A 22,196-nucleotide genomic window follows, 5' to 3' on the forward strand; every position below is an offset into this window, starting at 1 on the left:
TAGATTTAATTTAGAAAGGGTTAGAGGGGTGTGCGTGTGTGTGTTTTGTGTGTGTGTGTGTGTGCGCATGTATGTGCTTTCCCTCCCCTTGTTTCTCCTTCCCGCTCCTGTGATCAGTACACTGCTTTAAATATTACTGGGGAGTGCCTGTGTAAACATTCTTGTTTGTCCTTGTTTCACATAATAGGTACTTGTATCATATTTCTCCTGACCTCGCTATCTGAAACCAATTACTGCAGATCCATTTGGGCTGAAGCTTATTTTCATGAGAAGCATGCTGCTGTGCGCTTTTTTTCCTACACAATGAGTATCAGCATCAAATATTCTTGTGCTAATTCTGTTACTGAGAAATTTTGTATTCTTCAGCTCTCTAGGATGTGTCATTATGTGCTGTTTATATAGTAAAGAGGTTAATAGAAAATTTAACTTTTTGCATTTTACAGTTTACAGATTTAGTTTTGGTTTCTTAGCCTTTGTGAACTCTTTTTCTCTCCCAAAATGAGATAAAATGTAAGGTGTGTTGTTGCCCCCAGCCAATTGTTCCTATGTGCAAATTAAATTCTCTGTTGTGTCAAACAGCACTCAGACAACAAGAAACAACTAATTAATCAGCAGTGGCTCATTTCTTAGTCTCTGTTACAACATTAAACCCCCTTTATTAATTCCTAAAACCCAGAGTCCTTATGTTTTACTTGTTTAAAATTAAACAACTTCATTTTATCCTTTTATCAGGCAAATCCTTGGCCTTTTCCCCCTTTTCTGTTTATATCCAGCATTGTTTTTCTTTTTCCAATCCACTGGCTCACTGAGCAAGTTGAGTTTCTTTTTTCTTTCTTTTTTTAACTATAAACTTTTGGTCTGTAATCTTGATTAATCCATCGTTTGGATTATGTGAATAATAAGACTCGCCCTATCAGTCATTCACAGTTTACAGTAGGCAGATGCTATTATGGAAGGGCAATGCCTCTATCTTTTGTTTTGCAAGTTAAAATATAAACATTTTTGACTTGCATTAGAGGAGAAACACCTTTTGGAACAATTAACCTCACACATATACACATTGTATTCTGAAGGTTTAAACATCAGGCTAAAGTTGTTTTGTTTTTTTTTTTTACAAAAATGCTTTCAGACATCATGCATGGAATCTGTGTGACAAGATTCTTAACTCCTTGAGCAATATCATACAGTGATGCCCATCTGGATTCTCTGGTCATCATTCAAGATGTTTAGTAATGAAGCAGCTTGACAAGAGAGGCCAGCATTATGCCAAAGAAGGCTGCACTTGTTTAGTAATGGCCTCTTTTTTATAAAAACTCTTTTTATATCTTTATTTTGTTAAATTATCCAAACTATTTCTTTTAAAACATTTTAAAACAGTCTGTATCTGTTTTAATATTCAGAGTTTTTTTTAGTGAGAGTATATAACAGACTGCAAACAGGTGACTTTGTTTCTGAATCTAAATTACAACAGGCAGGTTCATTCCACACTTGCCTCCTACCCAAAAGAATGAATAAAAGAAAAAAGTCCCTCCTTTATTTTTTTTTCCAGAAGTGGCAAGATTGCTTGATTAAGTAAGTGCTTATATAATGTAAACCATATGTGGTGTTTGGAGTAGAATCTACTGTAGCTACTTTTAAAAACCTTCATGCTGTGGTTCATTTGAATCAGATCCTGGAACAAATTTCAACAGCAAAATTTGTATACATCTGTAGAGCATTTGAGTGGCTTTTTATAACAGACCACTAATGTTTGGTATTGTTAAAAAAATCCAAAGGATGGATTGTCAATGTACTTCAAGAAAATTAATGTTAGCCTAGGTTTTTTTTGTCTTTCCACTCAAGCATCCTATAATGTAGCGATACACAGTTTTGTTGTTTTGTTCTCCATTGTCCACTAGTAGTATTTACACCGTGATGCACACACAGTTCATGGGAGCTTTTAGTACAACAGAACTTTACTGTGAGCCTTTTCTATGTCCTTTCTGGTTGCCTATGCTTCTAGAGCCATCCTGATAAAGTACACTAATGATGTTATGTGAAACTTAGTGGTATAACATTTAACCCCACATCTTTTTCACTTTGGCAACTACTTTTTAAAATCACTATTGTAAAAACTTTTTCTACATTTTTGCCAAATGTATATTCCATAATATCACTGAATAGAGCCAAAAGGATAGTTGAACAAACTTTATAATATGGTTTAATATTGCTTTAATTTATTTTAGACATAAATGTTTAAACATTCAGTGTTTTTATATACATTGAGGGCATCATACAGTATGTACAGACATTGCTATTAAAGGCAGCTTGGCCGGTGTCAGTGAACTTTGATTGTGCAGTTAAACTTTAAGTGATTTCTTAAATGAAACGGGTGTGGCAGTAATCAGGCCTGGGGGTGGCTACGGAAATTGAACTCAGGTGTGATACACCACAGTTAGGTTATTTTTAACAAGGGGCAATTACTTTTTCACACAGGGCCATGTAGGTTTGGATTTTTTTTCTCCCTAAATAATAAAAACCATCATTTAAAAACTGCATTTTGTGTTTACTTGTGTTATATTTGACTAATGATTAAATGTGTTTGATGATCAGAAACATTTTGTGTGACAAACATGCAAAAGAATAAGAAATCAGGAAGGGGGCAAATAGTTTTTCACACCACTGTATATAATGCACCCCGTAGAGAGTGGATGCATTTTGCATGCTGGTTAACACATGGGAGTAAAATTTCCCTGTAGTCTATACATCAGAGTGATGACCCTGCAAATATTGAGATTCTTATGTGCTATTCCTACAGTTATACTATCTTGTACAGTATGTGCTTTCCAAGGATGCAGAATAAAGTCTAAGGATATTTTATTTTTAAAATTCATAGCACAATAATAAACATTTTATCTACATGCACTATTAATACTGTATTAGATTTTTTACCAATCAAATTGATACAGTGGGTATAGAAAAAAATCACCCCTTCAAAATATTCCCATTTTTGTAGCTTTACAACCTTAAATGAATACACACTAACCAATATTTTTTCCATTTTTACTTACTCAATGCAATCTATAACATCCAAGTGAAAGATATCACAGCTACAGTTCAGAAGAATTTTAAAAAATAAAAAACAAGAAATACTGAGATGAATAAAGGATCACCTCCAAATGTCAATATGTTGTTGACCCACCTTTTACTTTAATGACAGCCTTCAGTCTGTTGGGATACTTCTCTATCAGCTTTGCACATCTAGATTGAGCAAATCTCCTAAACAATCTTTGTAAACTCAATCAGGTGTAAGTGACCACCATTTCCATTGCTGACCATGGTTACTGGCTTCCACTTGTGATCAATTGTAATCAGTGTGATTAGTTTAGCATAAAAACAGCTGTTCCTAGAGCATTCCCTTGCTTGGTAGTGCAACTGACAGCAAACAACTGACTGTGGGTGGGAAGATCAAAAGATCTCAGGGATAGAATTATGGACAGACATAAGGCTTTATCAATCCCAAGGAGCACAGTAAAGTCCATAATAAAGAAGTGGCAAGTGTTTGGTACTACTAGGACGCTCCCTGGAATCTGGTTGTCCCTCCAAACTGGATGGAAGAGCAAGGAGGAAGCTGGTAAGAGATGCTACCAAGAGGCCAATGGCCACTTTGAAGGAGTTACAGGATTTTATGGCAAAGAGTGGTCATTGTGTGCATGTGACAGCAATTTCATAAGTGCTCTACAATTGTGGCTTGTTCGGAAGGGTCACAAGGAAAAAGCCACTTCTCATGAAAGAAGTTTGTGCTGTGCCAGAATGCACCTTGAAGTGGAAAAATGTCTTATGGTCAGATGAGACCAAAATCGACCGATTTGGCCTCAATACCGAGCGGTACACCTGGCGCAAATCCAATGCAGAGCACCATCTACAACACACCATACCTACAATAAAGCATAGAGGTGGCAGCATCCTGTTGTGGGGGTGTTTTTCTGCCGCAGGGCCTGGGGCTCTCGTTAGGGTAGAAGGAAAAATGGATGGGGCAAAATACAGTCAAATTCTTGAGGAAAACCTGTAACCCTCTGCCAGAAAATTGAAGATGGGCAGAATGTTCACCTTTTAACATGACGACCCTAAAGCACACAGCAAAATTGACCACATGGTGGCTGAAGAAGAAAATAGTGAATGTCCTCATGTGGCCCATTTAGAGCCCAGATGTAAATCCCATTGAAAATCTGTGGAAAGATTTGAAGATAGCAGTCCACCAACATTCCCCATCCAATTTGACCAAACTTGAACAGTTCTATAAAGAACAGTGGGCAAATATTGCTCAATCTAGATGTGCAAAGCTGATAGAGAAGTATCCCAGCAGTCTAAAGGCTGTCATTAAAGCAAAAGGTGGGTCAACAAAATATTGACATTGGGAGGTGGTCCTTTATTAATCCCAGTATGTCTTGTTTTTGTTTTTTTATAATTCTTCTGAACTGTAGCTGTGATATCTTTCACTTGGATGTTATAGGTTGCATTGAGTAAGTAAAGCTGGGAAGAAATATTTTTGTGTGTATTTTCACACACAAAGGCTGTTAGGGCTGTAAAGCAAACAAAATAGGAATATTTCGAAGGGGGTGATTCTTTTCTATACCCACTGTATATTATAAATACTTGTATCATTCATGAAATTTTCAAGCAATATTACATGTACATTATGTGTACTAAGTCTAAGCAAATACATACATAAGTTATGTTTCATGTTAGTGGAAGTCTGGTATATTGGTTAAGGAGATATTGTTGAAGATTTGACTTAATACTGCAGTTTTACTCCCTATTGATAGCTCATTGTGTCACCTTGAGAATTCACATAAGTTGTTTTCATTCTTATAGTCTAAAACCTGCCCCTTTTGGTGCTATAGTTGCACAATTACATGAAGAGTGCTTTTAGATAATGTGTTTACCAATGTAGTATACTTTATAAAGTTAAGGTTGATTGAATCACTTTAAGTTAAAATGTATAATATAAAGTTTAAATTGAGAAACTCTTTATATGAAAGCATTAACCAGTGTGCAGGGAGTGTGGATTAGAGGCTAAAGTATCTGCTGCTGCTTCTTTTTCCACTTCCAATTGACCATGACCCTCACAAAAGTGAGTGTATTTTTTAATAATAGACTGTTTGAAACATTCTTTGTAAAACATAAGATTGTTGATGTTTGTGAAGTGTGTAATTGGGTGTTTTGGAAGCAAGGATGGTCTAGTGTCCAAAGTATTTTGAGTTTTTAAGCGGGCATTTTAAATAATTTCCTTTTAACCCATTGTGTTTGAATTGAATAAATCAAATAGTTGGAGAGGAAAATGTGAACAGTTTTAGCAACAATATGCATTCATAAAATATCTTGGGATGGTGCTCAGGAAAGGTTGTTTCTTTAAAACAAATAGCTGACTGGGATAAACTTTTTTTTCAAATCCTTTTTCATTTTGTATACCTTATATATCTGTAATTTGCTGGTGTCTATATCTGTAACAATGTGTGAAATGGAGAAACTATCCCAGTATAGGTAACTTGTCTAGTAAAGTAACTCTCGTGCTTCTTCTTGCTCATTATTATATAATTAAAAGTCAGCCAACATAAATACAGTATAAAGTCAACCTATAAAGTCTACATGGAACTTATCTCTTATTGTTGTAAAAATATTACAGTTTATTTGACCTAGTTTGACATACAGTATTTTGAAACACAGGATTTTGTAACTGGGACTACAGTTAGTTTCCAAGTGTGAAAAATGTATTTTTATACAGTAGTTTTTTAATATGAATACTACATAAATAAATGCTGTTTAAATAGATATAACAAATCTGTGGATGTTATTACTATTATTGTTTTGATGATCAAGATGATAATCATATTAGACTTGCATTGCAGCACTGTAAGTGAGTAAGAGTGGAGAAGAAAAGGTGAATCGACCAGCATCAACCTGCCAAAAAAGGTTCTGCCCCACCAGAATAGCCATGTATTGAAACAAGTCAGTTTGGTCATAAAAATCAATAAATTAATAGAGCCCTTACATAAATAGACACTTTCAGGAACAGCCCTGTGCAAGAGATTTTCTGTAATGTTTTAGAGAGGTAAAATTTTCTTACTGCATTGTACACTTGCAGCAATAAGATTTTGTAATACTGTTCATCACAAAAACTTTTGTCTCTTTCATTTCCTTTTTAGAGATCCAGTTTCTGCAAATTTGAAATTTCTGTTCAAAAAGGCTTTACAAACAAGCTTTTTCTAAAGCACATAGTGCATATAATACAGAGAGAAACTAGCAGTGAGCAGGAGAATTACAAAGCAGCTTACTTCAGTGTTTTCCAAAATGTTTTTCAAATTGAGCTGTGAAGCACCTTGTTTACATATGCATCTGCAAAGTGATGTCTGATGATGTGGTCAAACAGTTAAACAGAAGCAAAGTTATATGTTCATCTGTGCTGTTGAAAATCTGCATCATTGCTGATTCCATCTTTATAAATGGGAGAAGAGCTTGAAGTATTATAAACATTTTGCCATGGAAAATGCACTCTCCCATTTCTTTATGATTGGTGATTTTTTTCTATATATATTTGAAGCATTCAGATATTTATTGAATATCATACTAAAACAGTTGAGCAAAATTATATCAGTTCATTGCTTAACAGTCTTATATTAACAGCAGTATAATTAGAAAAAGTGATAATGGTTTACATATTTTGTGCAACAGGTACAGTTTATAGCATCAGTTGCCTTTATGGTAAAATTAAATTCACAGTTACAATGTTGGGATTATTTTGATTTCTAATATGACCGTGAATTGGAGCCAGTCAAAGTGTAATTTAATATACTTTGAGGAAATGTTGCCAAATGTGGTGTTTGATTCATAAGAACTGTGTGATGAGAGCTATATATTTTGACAAAGATTATAGTCACTTAGTTCAATTTCTGTACTCATAGCTAGAATAGAATACTTTATCAAAATGTATATACAGTAGATTTCACATAAGAGTAAAGCTGATGAGTTAATACACTGGTGAAGAAAACAAAAATGCTCTTAAATTATTTGAAGGAGAAAAATTGAAACTGTTAAAAAAAAAAAAAAGAGAGAGAGAGAGATGCTCATATGCTACAAAAACATACATAATTGTAAATAAAAATAGTTTATAAAATGAAAAATATTTTTTATCCAAACCAAAAAATATTATTATGGATAATATATAGTATTTCTATTGTAATTAATGTTATTATTAATTATATACTACTCTCTCCACATAATGCCCAGAAGCTTTTATATGCAGTGTCATAAGTTATATATGAAAAAAGAATTGTAATGAATGTACAGAACAAAAAATTATTAAATTGGTAAATAAAAAAATTGAAAAAATTAACATTTTTGTATGTGCAGACTGTTTCATTTGTAGTGTTATAAAATGTATGCCTGTTCATTTAGAAAACAGCCGTAAGTTTGTAGCTTCATTAGAGTTTTAAGGGGGAAAAAATTCCCAGTGTGAAACTGCTATGCAGAAGTTAAAAAAAATAAAAATTTTTTGAAAAGGCATGGTAAACTTTGAACAGGACCAAACATCATACTTTTTTTTACATTTCCTAGTGAATACTTTTACTTGGATTTTGGATGATGAATATTTTTCCCTGTATCCGAATGTGTAACTGTATGTGCAGCATTGAGCACCAGTCTTGTATGTGGGTTCCCCCAGTAAAGTTCCTGGGTTTAATACTGTTGTGTCAGAAGTGCTGCATCTTTTACTGATCAGAAAAAAAATGTTTCAAGTATTGTCTTGTCATGCATTTCAGAACTACTGGAAACATGCTTTCATTTGCACCTGATATACTGAAGTGATATTGACACTCTTCAAAATTAACAAGCATTACAAATACAGTATGTAGGCACATGTGGCATTTTAAAGAAAATGATTTTATATTACATTATGTAAGACTGAAAAATGTTTACCAAGGTCAAGGTTTACTGTATTAATTCAGTTATCTCCTCTCTCAAGACTCCTCCCTAACTTTGATGCTAAAAACATGCAAAATTATTTTTTCCCCATTTGTGTTTTTAATTTTGGACATTATGACTGCTAAGCACAAGCATGAATTTGTGTTTTCCCAATCCCTTTAAATATTCTGGTGTGCTTAGCAAGCTGGTACCAGATACTTTTCTGGGGAGACAAATCAATGTTGTTAAGACACAGTGCTACTGCATTCAGTTTGTTTACTTAGGTTTTCAATGTCTGCCTTCCTTCTCAGAAAACTTGCTTGGAGCCAGACTGTAGCAGCCCTCTCTCTGTCTTTTCATAATTGATCAGGAGATGACTGCCTTCCCTGAGGGTTAAGACGTGGCAACTTTTTTCTGTTTGCTCAGCATCTCAATGTAGTAGTTCAAACATTGTTCACACCAGCTGGCAATGTAATGCCATATGCATATCCTGTCAAAGCAACTGTTGTCATGGATACTGGAGAGTACCAGAAAAATAAACTCCTTGATTTTGGGGGTGGGGGTATGGCCTGGGAGGTCTAGTCCTGTTTGAATTATTTTATATAGGTATATGTTTAGACATTTCTTCTGTTTCATTTGAAAGAAACAGCTGGAATGCTAATGTTTTTATTTGTTTATTTATTTTTGTTTTCCTTTGCAGGCGTTACACTAGCTGTGTCAATAGTTCGAAATCAAGGATCATATTTTGTACTACTAATATCTCCTTTTACTTGTCTAAGCTAACATTCTCAATACTTGTAAAAGTTTGGAGCTTCGCAAACTGCAAAAGATAAAATGTGTGTGTGTATGTTAATAAATCTTTAATTCCTCTTCAATACTACAGTGATATGTAAAAATAATTGTGCATTAAGACTCTTTAAAAAATGAAAAACCACATTGGAATTTTTTCTCCTTTTTTGCCTGTTTTTTTCATTTTTCACAGTGGAGTCTAAACTGAAGTTTTAGTTTAGTTTTTCAGATTTACTTATCTCACCTGTACTTCATAATTTAATTTATTGCTTCCATGAGAAACTGACTAAATATAACAGAATATATTTTGTATATTCCAGCTTCTTTTACATTATTTATCACAGTTTTAAGGAAATGGATGTTTGAACATGCTGAGGATTCTAATGCGATTACATTTTTTTGTTCAGCTAGTATCAATTAACATTATTTTCATCTAAAAATGTATATTCAATTTCTTTCAGCAATATTAACAGAAACAGTTATTCATTGCCTCATAAATTAAGACTTAGATATTCTAACAAAGTTAACATCAAAAATGCAATACCAATATTTCATGTCCTATAATGCTTTTAATGAAGATGTCTTCTGTGCAGCCCACTATTATGAACTGACTGACCCTAATTCATTCTTTGAGATCAGGTTCTTGGTTTGTACCTTTATTGCTGTAGTCATATTCTACTGTCTACTCCTCAACAGGCATGTCATGCAGCGTTGATCAGTAACCTTGGTTCTGAGGAGCCACGCCTCTTGTGCCATTTTGCTGCATCTTTACTCTTATTCTGCAAATATTGTATTTATTTTACAATTGGGCAGGTCACCTGTAAAATCTGTACCAGACATACTGAAACACTAATATATAATTGAAATATGTTAGCATGAGTCTATAGTGGTGTAAACTGTTTCCTGACAAGATTAGCTGAGTAGATAGCAGTTTATGTCATTATTAAAACCAAATTTGTGCAAGAATGCAAGTGCTTTGACTAAGAGTGTACCTTTAAGAAATATGAAAGTACACCTCTCATGGACTTGGGCTAGCAGAGGTTATTTTGCAAAAGCTTCTAAGACAGTAATATATAATTAGTTTAAAAATATACTAATTAAACTTTCATATTTTCTACCAAAACTCAAGATAAGCTAACAACAGTAAATATTTTGATACCAGTCCCTTTACTACTATAATCTTTCTATAAAATTAAGTGGGCATGGACTATAAATTTACAGTTAACAGTACATTGCAGTGCATTCAATCATGGCTCTCAATGTCCATTTACAGACTCTTTCATATAGAAGTATTTTACTTTGAGTTTAATAAGCATAACTTGAATATTATTTTTATATTTTTTTTAAACAAATAGCCTTGAAAAAAAATGATAAAATGGGTTCCAGAATTAATGGTCTTCATTCTTTTTGTAGAAAACTGTCAGGAATATATTTTAGTTACCGGAAAAAAGATTTTAACTTGTAGCATTATGGAAAGCACTTCAAATCTGTGGTGTAAAATCCTAGTTAATTCACTTCTAAGATAATCTGATGTTGATTTGTCAAATTTAATTACAGCTTGTGGTAACACTTCACATCTTCTGCTTCTACTTCAAATTGATATTATGAATATGCAAATTGCTTTGTAATTTACAGAGGAGTGGGCATTTCAGTTGAGCACACACTAGACAGGTCAACGTGGTGAATGCCATTTGTATTTTTTCTTGAAGTGTACTTTAGAAAAAATATGTTTTTATATTTTTATTATAGCAATATCAATATTGTCCATTTTAACATCCTTGTCTTTTGTTTGAGCTTTAAAGGTGCATGATGCGAAAGCATGCTGAAGCTGAATACTGTAGCTACCATGTATAGGAATTTTTAATTGATTCCAATATAAATAAATTTGATTTATTTTTAGGATTGCTTTGTTTCCTTCTGCATTTAGTCATTTATTTTTCTAATGTGTCTTTGCAGGCAATACAAGCAGCACGGCAGCTTCTTTTGCAGCAGCAAAACAGTGGATTAAAATCTCCAAAGAATAACGACAAACAGCGACCACTGCAGGTCAGCTTATATTAACTATTACTGGACAAATGAATATTTGCTCATTTGAGGTTGGCTGCGAGAAGATGAGCTCTCTGACATATGATGAATAATATCAGTCTTACCATTAGCGTTTTCAAATGTGAGTTTGACACTGATGACAGAAGTAGTGCTTTTTACACACTCTAACTCAAGGATTCCATAGATATCAAAATGGCTGTATAGATTTTCTAGATAATCTATAGTATTTCACAAAGTTCTATACTTGGTTAGTCTAACATGTAAGAACAGTTTGAATTTTTTGTAAATATAGGTTTTATTTAGTTTGTCGTAATGACTTGGTGATGTTCTTTGCTTCATGTTAAGACTAAAATGCGGCACAAGAGAAGTTCAGGAAATAAATATATTTACATTTACATTTGCATTTATTTGCTTGGCAGAAACATTTCTCCAAAGCCACTTATGAAAGAGGTAAACATTAGGGCTGGATATTGGCACTGATGTCCTGATTTGATTCCGATTCACCCCATTGAATTGAATTGAATTGAATTCGCCCCAATTGAATTCGATATCGATTTTACCTTGACTGAATTAGCATGCATTGATATATTAGAAGTGGTGTTTTTTTTGGAAATTGATGTACCAATGTATGCATGGTTGAGTTATGCATATTATGGGTGGCTCCTTGTTTTAATACAATACAATGGCATCTACTTTATAAAAAATCTATATCATCTTACAAACAATATTGTTATAAAATAATCAAATATTGCTTCTTAAATAATGAATATTATTCAGTAACCTATTCATGTGTTATAAATCTCCATGTAAACACACTATAAATAAACTGTTAGCCAAATTTATTCCCTTATTGGACATTTAAAATAATCTTGAATTAGATGAAATTAAAGATACAGTGGGAAGACTTATCTTTCTAGAATTCTACAAGTTACACAGATCTTCTGTTGCTCATGTGCAGCAGTCACGTTAATCAGGCTCGAAAATGTGTCCTCACGCTTCCTCCTCAGACAAAAAGGAAGCTATTTTAAAATGAGGATCTAGTGCTGATGCTTGTTAACAGTGGTGCTGGATGAATAGAACATAAAAGACAAAGAACCAGCCATCGTGACTGACAACACCACCAACATGATCTGTGCAGAACAGCTTATGGTATTACTTCATGCCGTCTCTTTTGTGCCCAAGCTTACTTTGGTATCACAGGCTGCTGTAAAAATTCCAACAATTCTCTGGTTGTTTGGCCAGGTGGGGTGCATTGCAAACATTTTTCACAGTAGCAGTATAGTTAGCCACATGCTTAAAGAGAAGCAACATTTATTTGACTTGCCAACACACAAACTTGTGATTGATACGGTCACACGAAGCAACAGCACATTGGAAATGCTAGAAAGGTTTTTGAAACAGCAGCCAGCTCTGCATATTCTATAGGCCGAAAGGCATGCTACGAGCTTGTCTGCAACACGTCCTCCACAGTTGCCCCGTCATTTCAAATGTAGTGACGTGTGATTCGACAGGTAGGAATCTGTTAGGGCTGTTCTCTTCACTGACCTGAGAAACATGGCAATGCTGTGCTTCAGATCTTCATCAAGCCTAGGTACAATAACTTCACTGTGCTTATTGGCTTTCTGGTTGGTACAGCATACCACAGTTTGAAAACCTGTATCATTTGTCGAAAGCCCTCACTTTCGTCAGTGGTGTATGGTCTCATATCTTTACATCTTTTTCAGTGTAAATTGTTTAGGCTCTACTCATTTGGATGTCGACTGAGATTGCATTTATGGGTGAAGACAGGTTAAATGATTTCTCAAATTTGTTGTGTTACAACAATACTTAAGTTCTGAGTTGCACAGCTTACATTTGGCTTTGCTTTTATCCAGTTGTTCTTTACCAAGGCACCAGTTGAATCCCTGGAAATTCCACACATCTATCTGAAGTATCTAAAGTGCTGATTTCAGTGGAGTAGGACACACCATTTTATGCTATCCTACCTGCAGCCAGACCTGTCTCATTCTGTGTAGTAAAGTGTTTTTTTTCCTTAGAAAACCTTAACAGGCACATTAGGGACTTCTACTGGATCGGTTACCAAAAATGAAGATAAGCAAAAATCTTCATATAGTAAGTGAGCAGGATAGATATTCACAAGATCTTGAGACTTTAAGAATCGATATCAAATCGTTTAAGCGAAAAATAATGATTAATCATAAAATCAATATTTTTTATCCAGGCCTAGTAAACATTAGGCTAGGGCCTGTTTGTTCAGCAAGTGTAGTAGGGCAGGTGATAAAAGTTATTGCCACAAGTGAAAAGATGCAATAACTAATAAATTTGCAATCATAGATTACAAAAAGGGCAAGAAAGAGTATAGGACTTTGCCTGTGTCTCCATATACTCAGGTTCTAACCCATTGACTATTCTGTAGGTAAATGTCAGGGATTTGAGCTTCATGTGCGCTTATACAGGGAGCCAGAGTAGCAATCTGAAGAGATATTTGAAAGCTAATACACTGCCACATTCAAAAATTGTATTCACTTTAGTGTGCTTTCAAAGCAGTGATCTAGGATTCTATTCATAGTGGAGTATTGTTTTGCCCTTGCTTCACACAGCTTTCTCTGTGTGTATTGGTATAGTGGATATATTTTGCACCTTTATGTTAGTTCAGAAGCTGTCTGGTATAAATGTGCAATAAGTCGTTACCTTTACAATGTTGAAAGACTCTAATTTGTCCTTAACGGATGTTCATTACTTACTGCCAACAAGGGATACAATTGTGTTGTGTATATGCTGTATGCCATTTATACTTCATGTACAGTGTAGAAATAGATTTTTTAAATCTTTCACTTGTTATTACAAGGCCAGTAAATTGGTGGTATTTAGCCAGTAAATGATTCATTGCATGATGATTTCTTTTTTTTTTTCCCAACCAGAATTTTAACATTTTTCTGATCCAGATTCAGATTCTTAAAAACAATGCTATTTTTTTGTTATTGAGTAATGTTTTACCCTCTGTTCCAAAGACTGGCACATAATCCAATGTTGAAATGCCTTCTGCTTAAACTTTCATGTTTATGATATCATTAAACATTAAATGTAAAATCCATCACAATTCAGCCTGTTTTATACTTTTTATTGTTTCTTGTCTCATCAGGCAAAGTCATTTATTTGAGGCCTTTGCACAGCTAGCAGATAATTGGATGCAGTGGTTATTGCGATGCATGTATCAATGCAAAAGTGATATCATGATAAATAAACGTATTGATGTCTTTCCACCAATAAGTGTTATAATGCTAGTTCTCTAATGTTAAAAATCTGTAAACAATTTTCTTTGCATCTCTAAAGCCCCTTGGAATGATGTTTACTAAAGTTGTTTATTGGTGATATCAAGGGCTCCTTATGTTAATAATGAAATATTAATGATTTGTATTACAGACAAAATTAGGGTAATTCCAAATTCGACAAAACACTGTCTTACACTCCTTAAACTCTAGTGGAAACAAAAGAGGGCTTGTCTGCCATAATTACTTTGGTAACCTCTAGTTACCCAATGACCATGGCCCGGATAAGCTTAAGAAAAGGGATGGATGGATAGAAGAAAGGTAGTTTTAATTCACTTTCTAATTTTAGTTTCCTTGTATGCCTTGCTGTTTCTTCCAGTCTTGTCTATGTTCCATATCAAAAAAGGCAATTCTGTCTGATACTTTTAATGCTTAGCTGTTTCTGACCTTGTTAAATGCAATAAAGAGTATTTTTTACCCCTCTGTGTTAAAGAAAAATGAAGATGCAGCCTTCTTGCAGTCCATTTCTCTTATTATGACAAGTTCTTCAATTTGTGCCATTTTAAATTATGCAAGCAATTAGCATATTTTCAACTTTATTTTTAGGCTCAAATTGCAGTGTGAGTGTGTGCTCTCTTCTCGTCTAATAAGTGCTATCAAGGAACAGTGGGTTACCTCATTAGTACCATGTGCATTTAATTAAAGATGAGAAAATTGGAGTTAACCTCATAGTTAATATTTTCACAGAGTTCTACAATGCCAACACCTTCGGCTGGAGTCACACCCCTGAGTGCCTAATTATTGACTTTTGCAAAATGAGGTTAGAGCTTACCTCTGTGCTGTTGACTAAATTGTTTAGGTTGGTGCCATTGTGTATGTTCAGTCATAACCTGGTTTACTTTTGAGCAACTTGACAGATGACTCTACTTTTGTAAGGTGGTGGTGCTTTCATTTACTAAACAGCAACTTATCAGATTAATGTTTTTGAAGACTTCTGTGTAGATTTTTTGATTTTTTAACATTTACTTTTTATTTTATTTCATGTAATTCTTGGGGAAAAAACACTATAAATAATGTACATATAAATATGGCTGTTCAGTAACGCATCTGACTAACTTTTAACAGTTTGTTTATTGTATCATTTGTTCCTTCTTGTTTCAACAATTTACTTTGTGGTGAATGCCCTTGAGCCATTGAAAAATGCCAATATGCATCACTATTTCAGTTTCAAAGTAGGTGATCTGACTCGCTGATATTGCTTTTTGTTTGGGTCCAGCAGCATTGAATATTTAATGACATAATTTGTGTGGCTCTAGAATTATATGTTAAAGACCCTAGGGAACTATTCTGTCCCCCTTTCTCTCTATACATAATGAAAGAACATCTGAAAGTTATGCAGCCTACAGATGTTCAAAAATGCCCCCTCTATTATAAGCTGCATCTGCTGTCGAGCTGGTGGGTGACCATAGAAAGGTTTTGGAGTGCTTTTGGCATGTAGTGCAGAAAGACCCATATGGAACTGAACATTACACAACTGAACTGTAACAAATTTGTAAGAGGTAATAAAATGATGGAGAAACCAGTCACTTTTGAGTACTATGTCCTACACAGTTCCTAAAAAGGAACTTTGGCTTTGCATTCATTTTCTGAATACATTAAAGACATCCACACATTCATTTTCAAATCAGTTTATACATTGCAGGGTTGTGGGGGAAACTTTACTGTATCCACTGTCATGCACAGTGCAATGTAGGAGGAAACTGCAGTGCTAATAAAAGTTGTAGCAAGTAAAAATTGAGGCAGGTTTCAGACAAAGTGGCAGTTTGGCTTGCCTAAACTGATGAAATGTGCTACTCCTTTTGATTAATACCAAAGTTAACAATTTTTTAGTGCTTCAAAGCACAGAGCATTGCAGAGACATGCCAGTTAGTAGGACTGGCAAAACAACATACTTCATTGTTGAAGACTATCCGCAAAAGCTAAATTTGTGTCTTTAGCCAATCGAGTGTTCATTAGTATAACCCCCAAAACGGGACAAGTACAGTGAATATATTTGAAAGGTAAATTGGCAAATGTTATCCAATCCATCAGTTACAATGCAGATAACGTTGTCTTATTAATATTCTAATTCTGGATTTGTTCACAGGCTAAGCAATAACAAAGTTTGACTACTTATTTTGATAATTTGAAAACAGCACAGCAAAAACTGTTCTACAAGATTTTAAATACAGTGATAATAATGTAATCCTGAGAAGTTTGATTTCACACATAAAGCCTTAACATCAGGGCAAAAGCAATAAACCACGTGTTTGTGACATTTGAAATGTGAATCAAGTGGAATCATCTGGTAAAATGTTACTGTTCAGTAAGTTTTACAACAAACTAATGATGCTAATATAAATCTTACAAACCTAACAGAGTGATTATCTGATAAACCACATTTTAAAAGCATGTTAATAGAAAAGAGTTTAATTTAAAGAGTTTGTTTAAATGAAGATATCCTGAATTATTTCAGATTTCACTAATTTGAACAAATACATGGTTTGCAGTTTTATTTTTAGCATACATTTTAAGCAGTATTTTTGGAGTGAAAAGATCAGAGAAGTTGTTTAGAAAGTGCACACAATCAGGCAGTCAATAATTCTTTTATAAATCCTACGCTGAAATCTCAGCACGATTATAAAATCCTCCCATTTGTTGATACTAGGGATGTCCCGTTCAGGTTTTTTCTTAGGGCCAATACCAGTCATTGATATCATGTCACTGTTTTGGCAGATTCAAATACCAATTCAGGTTTTTTTTTCCCTTTATCTTGACATCCTATAATCTATATTAATTAAACTATAGACCACAGGTGTTACTTGTTTTTTATGAACAAACTTTTAATTCCATGGGCTATTGTCAGTGACCATGAAAACAGTAAAATAAACAAAATTCCCTTAAAATACCAACCTTTTTAATTGATAAAATATGTTGAGAAAATATGTATACCTGTGGAAATAAAGAAAACAAAACTCTTTTCATTATTACAAACTGTCAGGTGTAATTTGTTATGTATTGTATTTACCTGATACAGAGCTTAAATTAAAAAAAAGTAGCTTTTGAGATGCATATACACAAAAATGCATATATTTTCACACATTGATTCAATTATTTGATATTGACAGTTAAACAATGATTAAATGTAAATATACATGCACTTAAAGATTTTAATCATTTTAGTCATTAATTGCACTACAGCTTTTTTTTGTTTACATGAACAGAACAAATGAATATTTAGTTTTTTTGTTTTTCTCCTGTATACCTGCTTGACATTTACCAATTCTTGATGTGTAATTATAAATATGGATTACTGTTTTAGTTATTTAGTATTTTTTTCTTATGAAAACTTATACTGCATGTCACACAAATCTATAAAAACAGTACAAACATTTTTAAAATGCCACAAATCTGTCAAATTTTCATAATTTGTTAATCAAGAAGATCCATCCATCCATCCATTAGCCAACCTGCTATATCCTAACACAAGGTCACGGGGGTCTGCTGGAGCCAATCCCAGCCAACACAGGGTGCAAGGCAGGAACATATCCCCGGGTAGGGTGCCAGCCCACTGCAGTTATCAAGAAGATACTAGGCCAATATGCTTAGTAAGTTTACAAGTAAAATAGTAAAATTTTGATGTTAAGCTAATGTGCTTATTGCTGACTAAGCAGTAATTTCAAATTAATCTATCTGTTCTTTTTCTATTTGAAAATGTGAGCAAATCTACTGAAACACAAACAAGCAGTATTTCTTTTAATTAAAAGACAAAATAAAATGGCCTGAATTCATTAAAATAGCTTTTCTTGGCATTTGTCTAATTAATTGCACAGGATACCTCCTCTGATTCCTTTTTCTCAGTTTATTCTAACCTTCTGCCTCTTTGGTAAAGTCTGCCTTACTGTTCTCTGTGTACATGGTGTTCACAGCAAAAAAAAAAAGAAGACGACGTGTGAAAGTTAAACTATCTTATTACCGTGCGTAAAGCAACACCACAACTATGTTACTGTAAAGCTTAGAAAAGCAAATGCTAAGAAAAGTTGTTTTTTTTTTATTTAGGATCAGCCAATTTACCGATCTCTGAATTGTCTTTTGTACTGGGAATCAGTTGATTTAGATTGGCGACATAATTGGACACTGGGAGAATCCCCAGGTCTATCATACAATAAAATTCAACCCCTGCATTGTATTTTCTGAATGTCAATAGTAGTTTACCTAAATGATAGTTGGGTAATTAACTTGATGGATTTACTAATATTTTAAAGCTGCTGTTACTATTCGCATTCATAACTTTGAAATTCTATTACACAAAAAGGCACAATACTATTCACTTAAATAATGGAGGAACTTTTAATAAGTTTTTAAATGGGATGTCTGTTTTTACTGTCATATCGAATATATGTATCTATACTAATAAAAGGCAAAGCCCTTACTGACTGACTGACTCATCACTAATTTTCCAACTTCCCGTGCAGGTAGAAGGCTGAAATTTGGCAGGCTCATTCCTTACAGCTTATATACAAAAGTTAAGCAGGTTTCATTTAGAAATTCTACGCGTAGCGGTCACAACTGAATCCTACTTACGTACATATATACAGCCATAGCCTGCAGCTCAGTCGCCGTGTGAGGCGGAGTTGCGTCCCCCATAACCACGCCTCCCACGTAATTGAGTGCCTGCCCATATAAGGCCGTCCATCAGCAGAAATCCAATAGACACACTGCCGCTAAATATTCACAGGCAAATCCACAACTTTATACCGGGAATGCCTGTTAAACATCTTAGATTCACGAGTACCAATTTGGGTAGTGAACACTTCGATGAATGAAACCTGTTATCTTTACAACAGTTGACAACAAAAATTAGATGGTCAGGGATAGACTAGACAAACATGGAATGTAACTTGAACACAACACATCCTCCATATACGAACCTGATTGAAAGAAATAATGATAATCAAATCCTTGATGACAGCAACACTCATAACAGTCACAAAACAATTACATTGACAATCAGGTTATGTTATTTTTAAAATGTTTTCCTTTTTTTTTGTTTTTCATAACTTCTTTAACACAGTAGTTCTCCACTACGAAGCGCGGGTATTTTGCTATGTAATATATATCAAATAATTGCTGTTATTGTGACATCCATAATAATGAGTGTGTGCGTATATAAAGTGTATATGTAGAACCCCACTTTAACATTTTCATAGTTAACCTCTTTCCCATAAAATTGTTTTTTTGGATGATGGTGCTGTCATTAATAAGAAAAAGCTCCTGCTTGAAAGGCCACAAGCAACTCAGTTGAGGCTATTGCATTCTGTTTGGCTCATAGCTGCTGTATCCCACAAGCTCAAATTATTAAAGACAGAGAAACTTGTCCTAATAAGCAAATGCTTGTTTCTGCGCGACTTCACATAATTTCACTGCAGGACGTCTGAGAATTCATAAACCCATATTGTCAAGGAAAAGAAATTGAAAAGAAAATTGTAACTGTTACTTTGGTTACAAACGTAATGTAATCATTTTTTATGGATCACATTTCTCTAAATAGATCAGATCTGTGTCACATATAAGTGAAAAAGTGGGAATTGAGCTACAGACTGAACATAGCTTTATTTTGTTATCGAAAGTCAAATGCAAGGTTGTATGCACTACACTGAAATTGGGCTTCAGGGTCAACAGTGCAGTAGTTATCAACAACACAGTCACGTTTATGAAAACAATAACTATCTAAAACAAGAAAAGACAATAATAATAATATTGTGTTTATACAGTGTATATATATATATATATATATATATATATACTAGCTAAATACCTGCGCTTCTCAGCAGAGAAGTAGTGTGATAAAGAAGTTATGAAAAAGAAAAGGAAAAATTTTAAAAATAACGTAACATAATTGTCAATGTAATTGTTTTGTGACTGTTATGATTGTTGCTGTCATCAAGGATTTGATTATCATTATTTCTTTCAATCAGGTTCATATTTGGAGGATGTGTTGTGTTCAAGTTATATTCCGTGTTTGTTAAAAACAGGTTTCATTCATCGAAGTGTTTACTACCGAAATCAATACTCGTGAATCTAAGACTTAAGCTTTACACCTTGAATTCCTATTGATATGTCAACAAAGGCTTGTTCAGATTCAGAGGGTTGTTCCTTTCTTACTGCATCAATAAACAGCTTGTCTTCCTCTTTATCTGAGACATCAGATAAAGAGCACGGGTTTACCTTTCCCAGTCCTGCAAACTTTAGCGAAGTGTTTCAATTTACCACATTTTTTACACTGTCTTCCTTTAGCTGGACATAGACTTTTTCCACCGTGGGCTTTGTTTCCACAGTACCTGCACTTATGAATATGCTTGTATGCGTCACACGATTCATATTCTTTTGCTGCCTTCTCAATTGTGTAGTACGTTTTTTGTTCAGCGCTCTTTGGAGCTCTTGCTTTTTGTGTGCGTACTGCGTTCACAGTCAGTTCACGTGAGCTGTTCGGAGTACATGCATCGAAGGTTCTCAGCTGTGGTTGTGCTTGCAATGTCCACGGCTTTATTTAATGTTGGCTCAGACCCAGCACTTAAAAGTTTCTCTCGCACTTTCGCTGAGTTTGTGCCAATCACTATTCTATCTCTGACCATCTCATCTTCGTTTGCATAAGCACAGTCCTTCACCATCAATTTTAACTCTGTTAGAAAGTGATCAAAAGTCTTGTTTATACCCTGCATCTTCTCATTAAACTTGTATCTCGCGAAAATCGTATTCGTCTTGGGCATGACAAACGCCTCGTAGCGGCATTGGATTGCTGCTGACGGACGGCCTTATCTGGGCAGGCACTCAATTACGTGAGAGGCGTGGTTATGGGGGATGCAATATACGCAGGCAGCCAACTACATGGGAGGCATGGTGATGGGTGACGCAACTCCGCCTCACACAGCGACCGAGCTGCAGGCTATGGCCGTATATATGTACATGGCCGTTCCGCGTAGAATTTCAAAATTAAACCTGCTTAACTTTCGTAAGTAAGATGTAAGGAATGAGCCTACCAAATTTCAGCCTTCTACCTACACGCAAAGTGGGAGAATTAGTGATGAGTGAGTGAGTCAGTCAGTCAGTCAGTGAGGGCTTTGCCTTTTATTAGTGTACTAGCAAAATACCCGCGCTTCGCAGCGGAGAAGTAATGTGTTAAAGAAGTAATGAAAAAGAAAAGGAAACATTTTAATAATAACGTAACATGATTGACAATGTAATTGTGTTGTCATTGTCATGTGTTTTGGTGGCATATATATATATATATATATATATATATATATATATATATATATATATATATATATATATATATATATATATAATATATAATATATATATATATATATAATATATAATATATATATATAATATATATATATAATATAAATATATATATATATATATATAAATATATATATAATTTCATTTCGAAATTCTACGCGTAACGGTCATAATGGTCAACAACATCCGCCATGTTGAACTTTCTTATTCATGGCCTCATCTTTACGAAATTTGGTAGGCGGCTTCCCTGCACTAACCGAAACCAATGTACATACTTATTTGACAGATGCCGAATGTCTCTTCAACACAAGTCCTACAAATACTGTCGTAATTGAAACAAACCATGAAACTCAAACCGATTATGACAGCAGCAATCCAAGCTGTGAGATTTGAAACAGGATTACTGTTCACATGGCCAACTGTACGTTGCATGCTCAAGAGTAAGCTCAGCGCACAGCTACAGCTTGGTCATATTACAACTGGAGGGCCAAACTAACAATGTGGTTTACAAAGAGATCCTTAACAAATAATTATTGGTATATTTTCCTTTAGTTTAAAAAGGTTTAATTTTCTTCTTAATAAAAATTTTAAGGCAGTACTTCGCCTCTGTTAAGCGTGGGTATTTTGCTAGTATAAATATATATACAGTAATCCCTCCTCGATCGCGGGGGTTGCGTTCCAGAACCCCCCGCGATAGGTGAAAATTCGCGAAGTAGAAACCATATGTTTGTATGATTATTTTTATATATTTTAAGCCCTTAGAAACTCTCCCACACTGTTTATAAATATTCTCCGCACAGTTATACA

General features: G+C 34.3%; 1 protein-coding gene across 13 annotated transcripts in view; it reads left to right on the plus strand.

Moving 5' to 3' along the window:
- The window catches only part of foxp2 (forkhead box P2), a 525,031-nt gene that overhangs the window by 404,689 nt on the left and 98,146 nt on the right, over positions 1–22,196 (plus strand). For all 13 annotated transcript variants that reach the window (XM_039760959.1, XM_039760966.1, XM_039760965.1 and 10 more), the window contains one exon: positions 10,684–10,773. In XM_039760959.1, coding sequence (XP_039616893.1) covers positions 10,684–10,773 — 90 coding nt within the window. The remainder of the gene's footprint in view (positions 1–10,683; positions 10,774–22,196) is intronic.

Source organism: Polypterus senegalus, chromosome 8 (genome assembly GCF_016835505.1).
Source record: "Polypterus senegalus isolate Bchr_013 chromosome 8, ASM1683550v1, whole genome shotgun sequence".
Lineage (NCBI taxonomy): Eukaryota > Metazoa > Chordata > Cladistia > Polypteriformes > Polypteridae > Polypterus > Polypterus senegalus.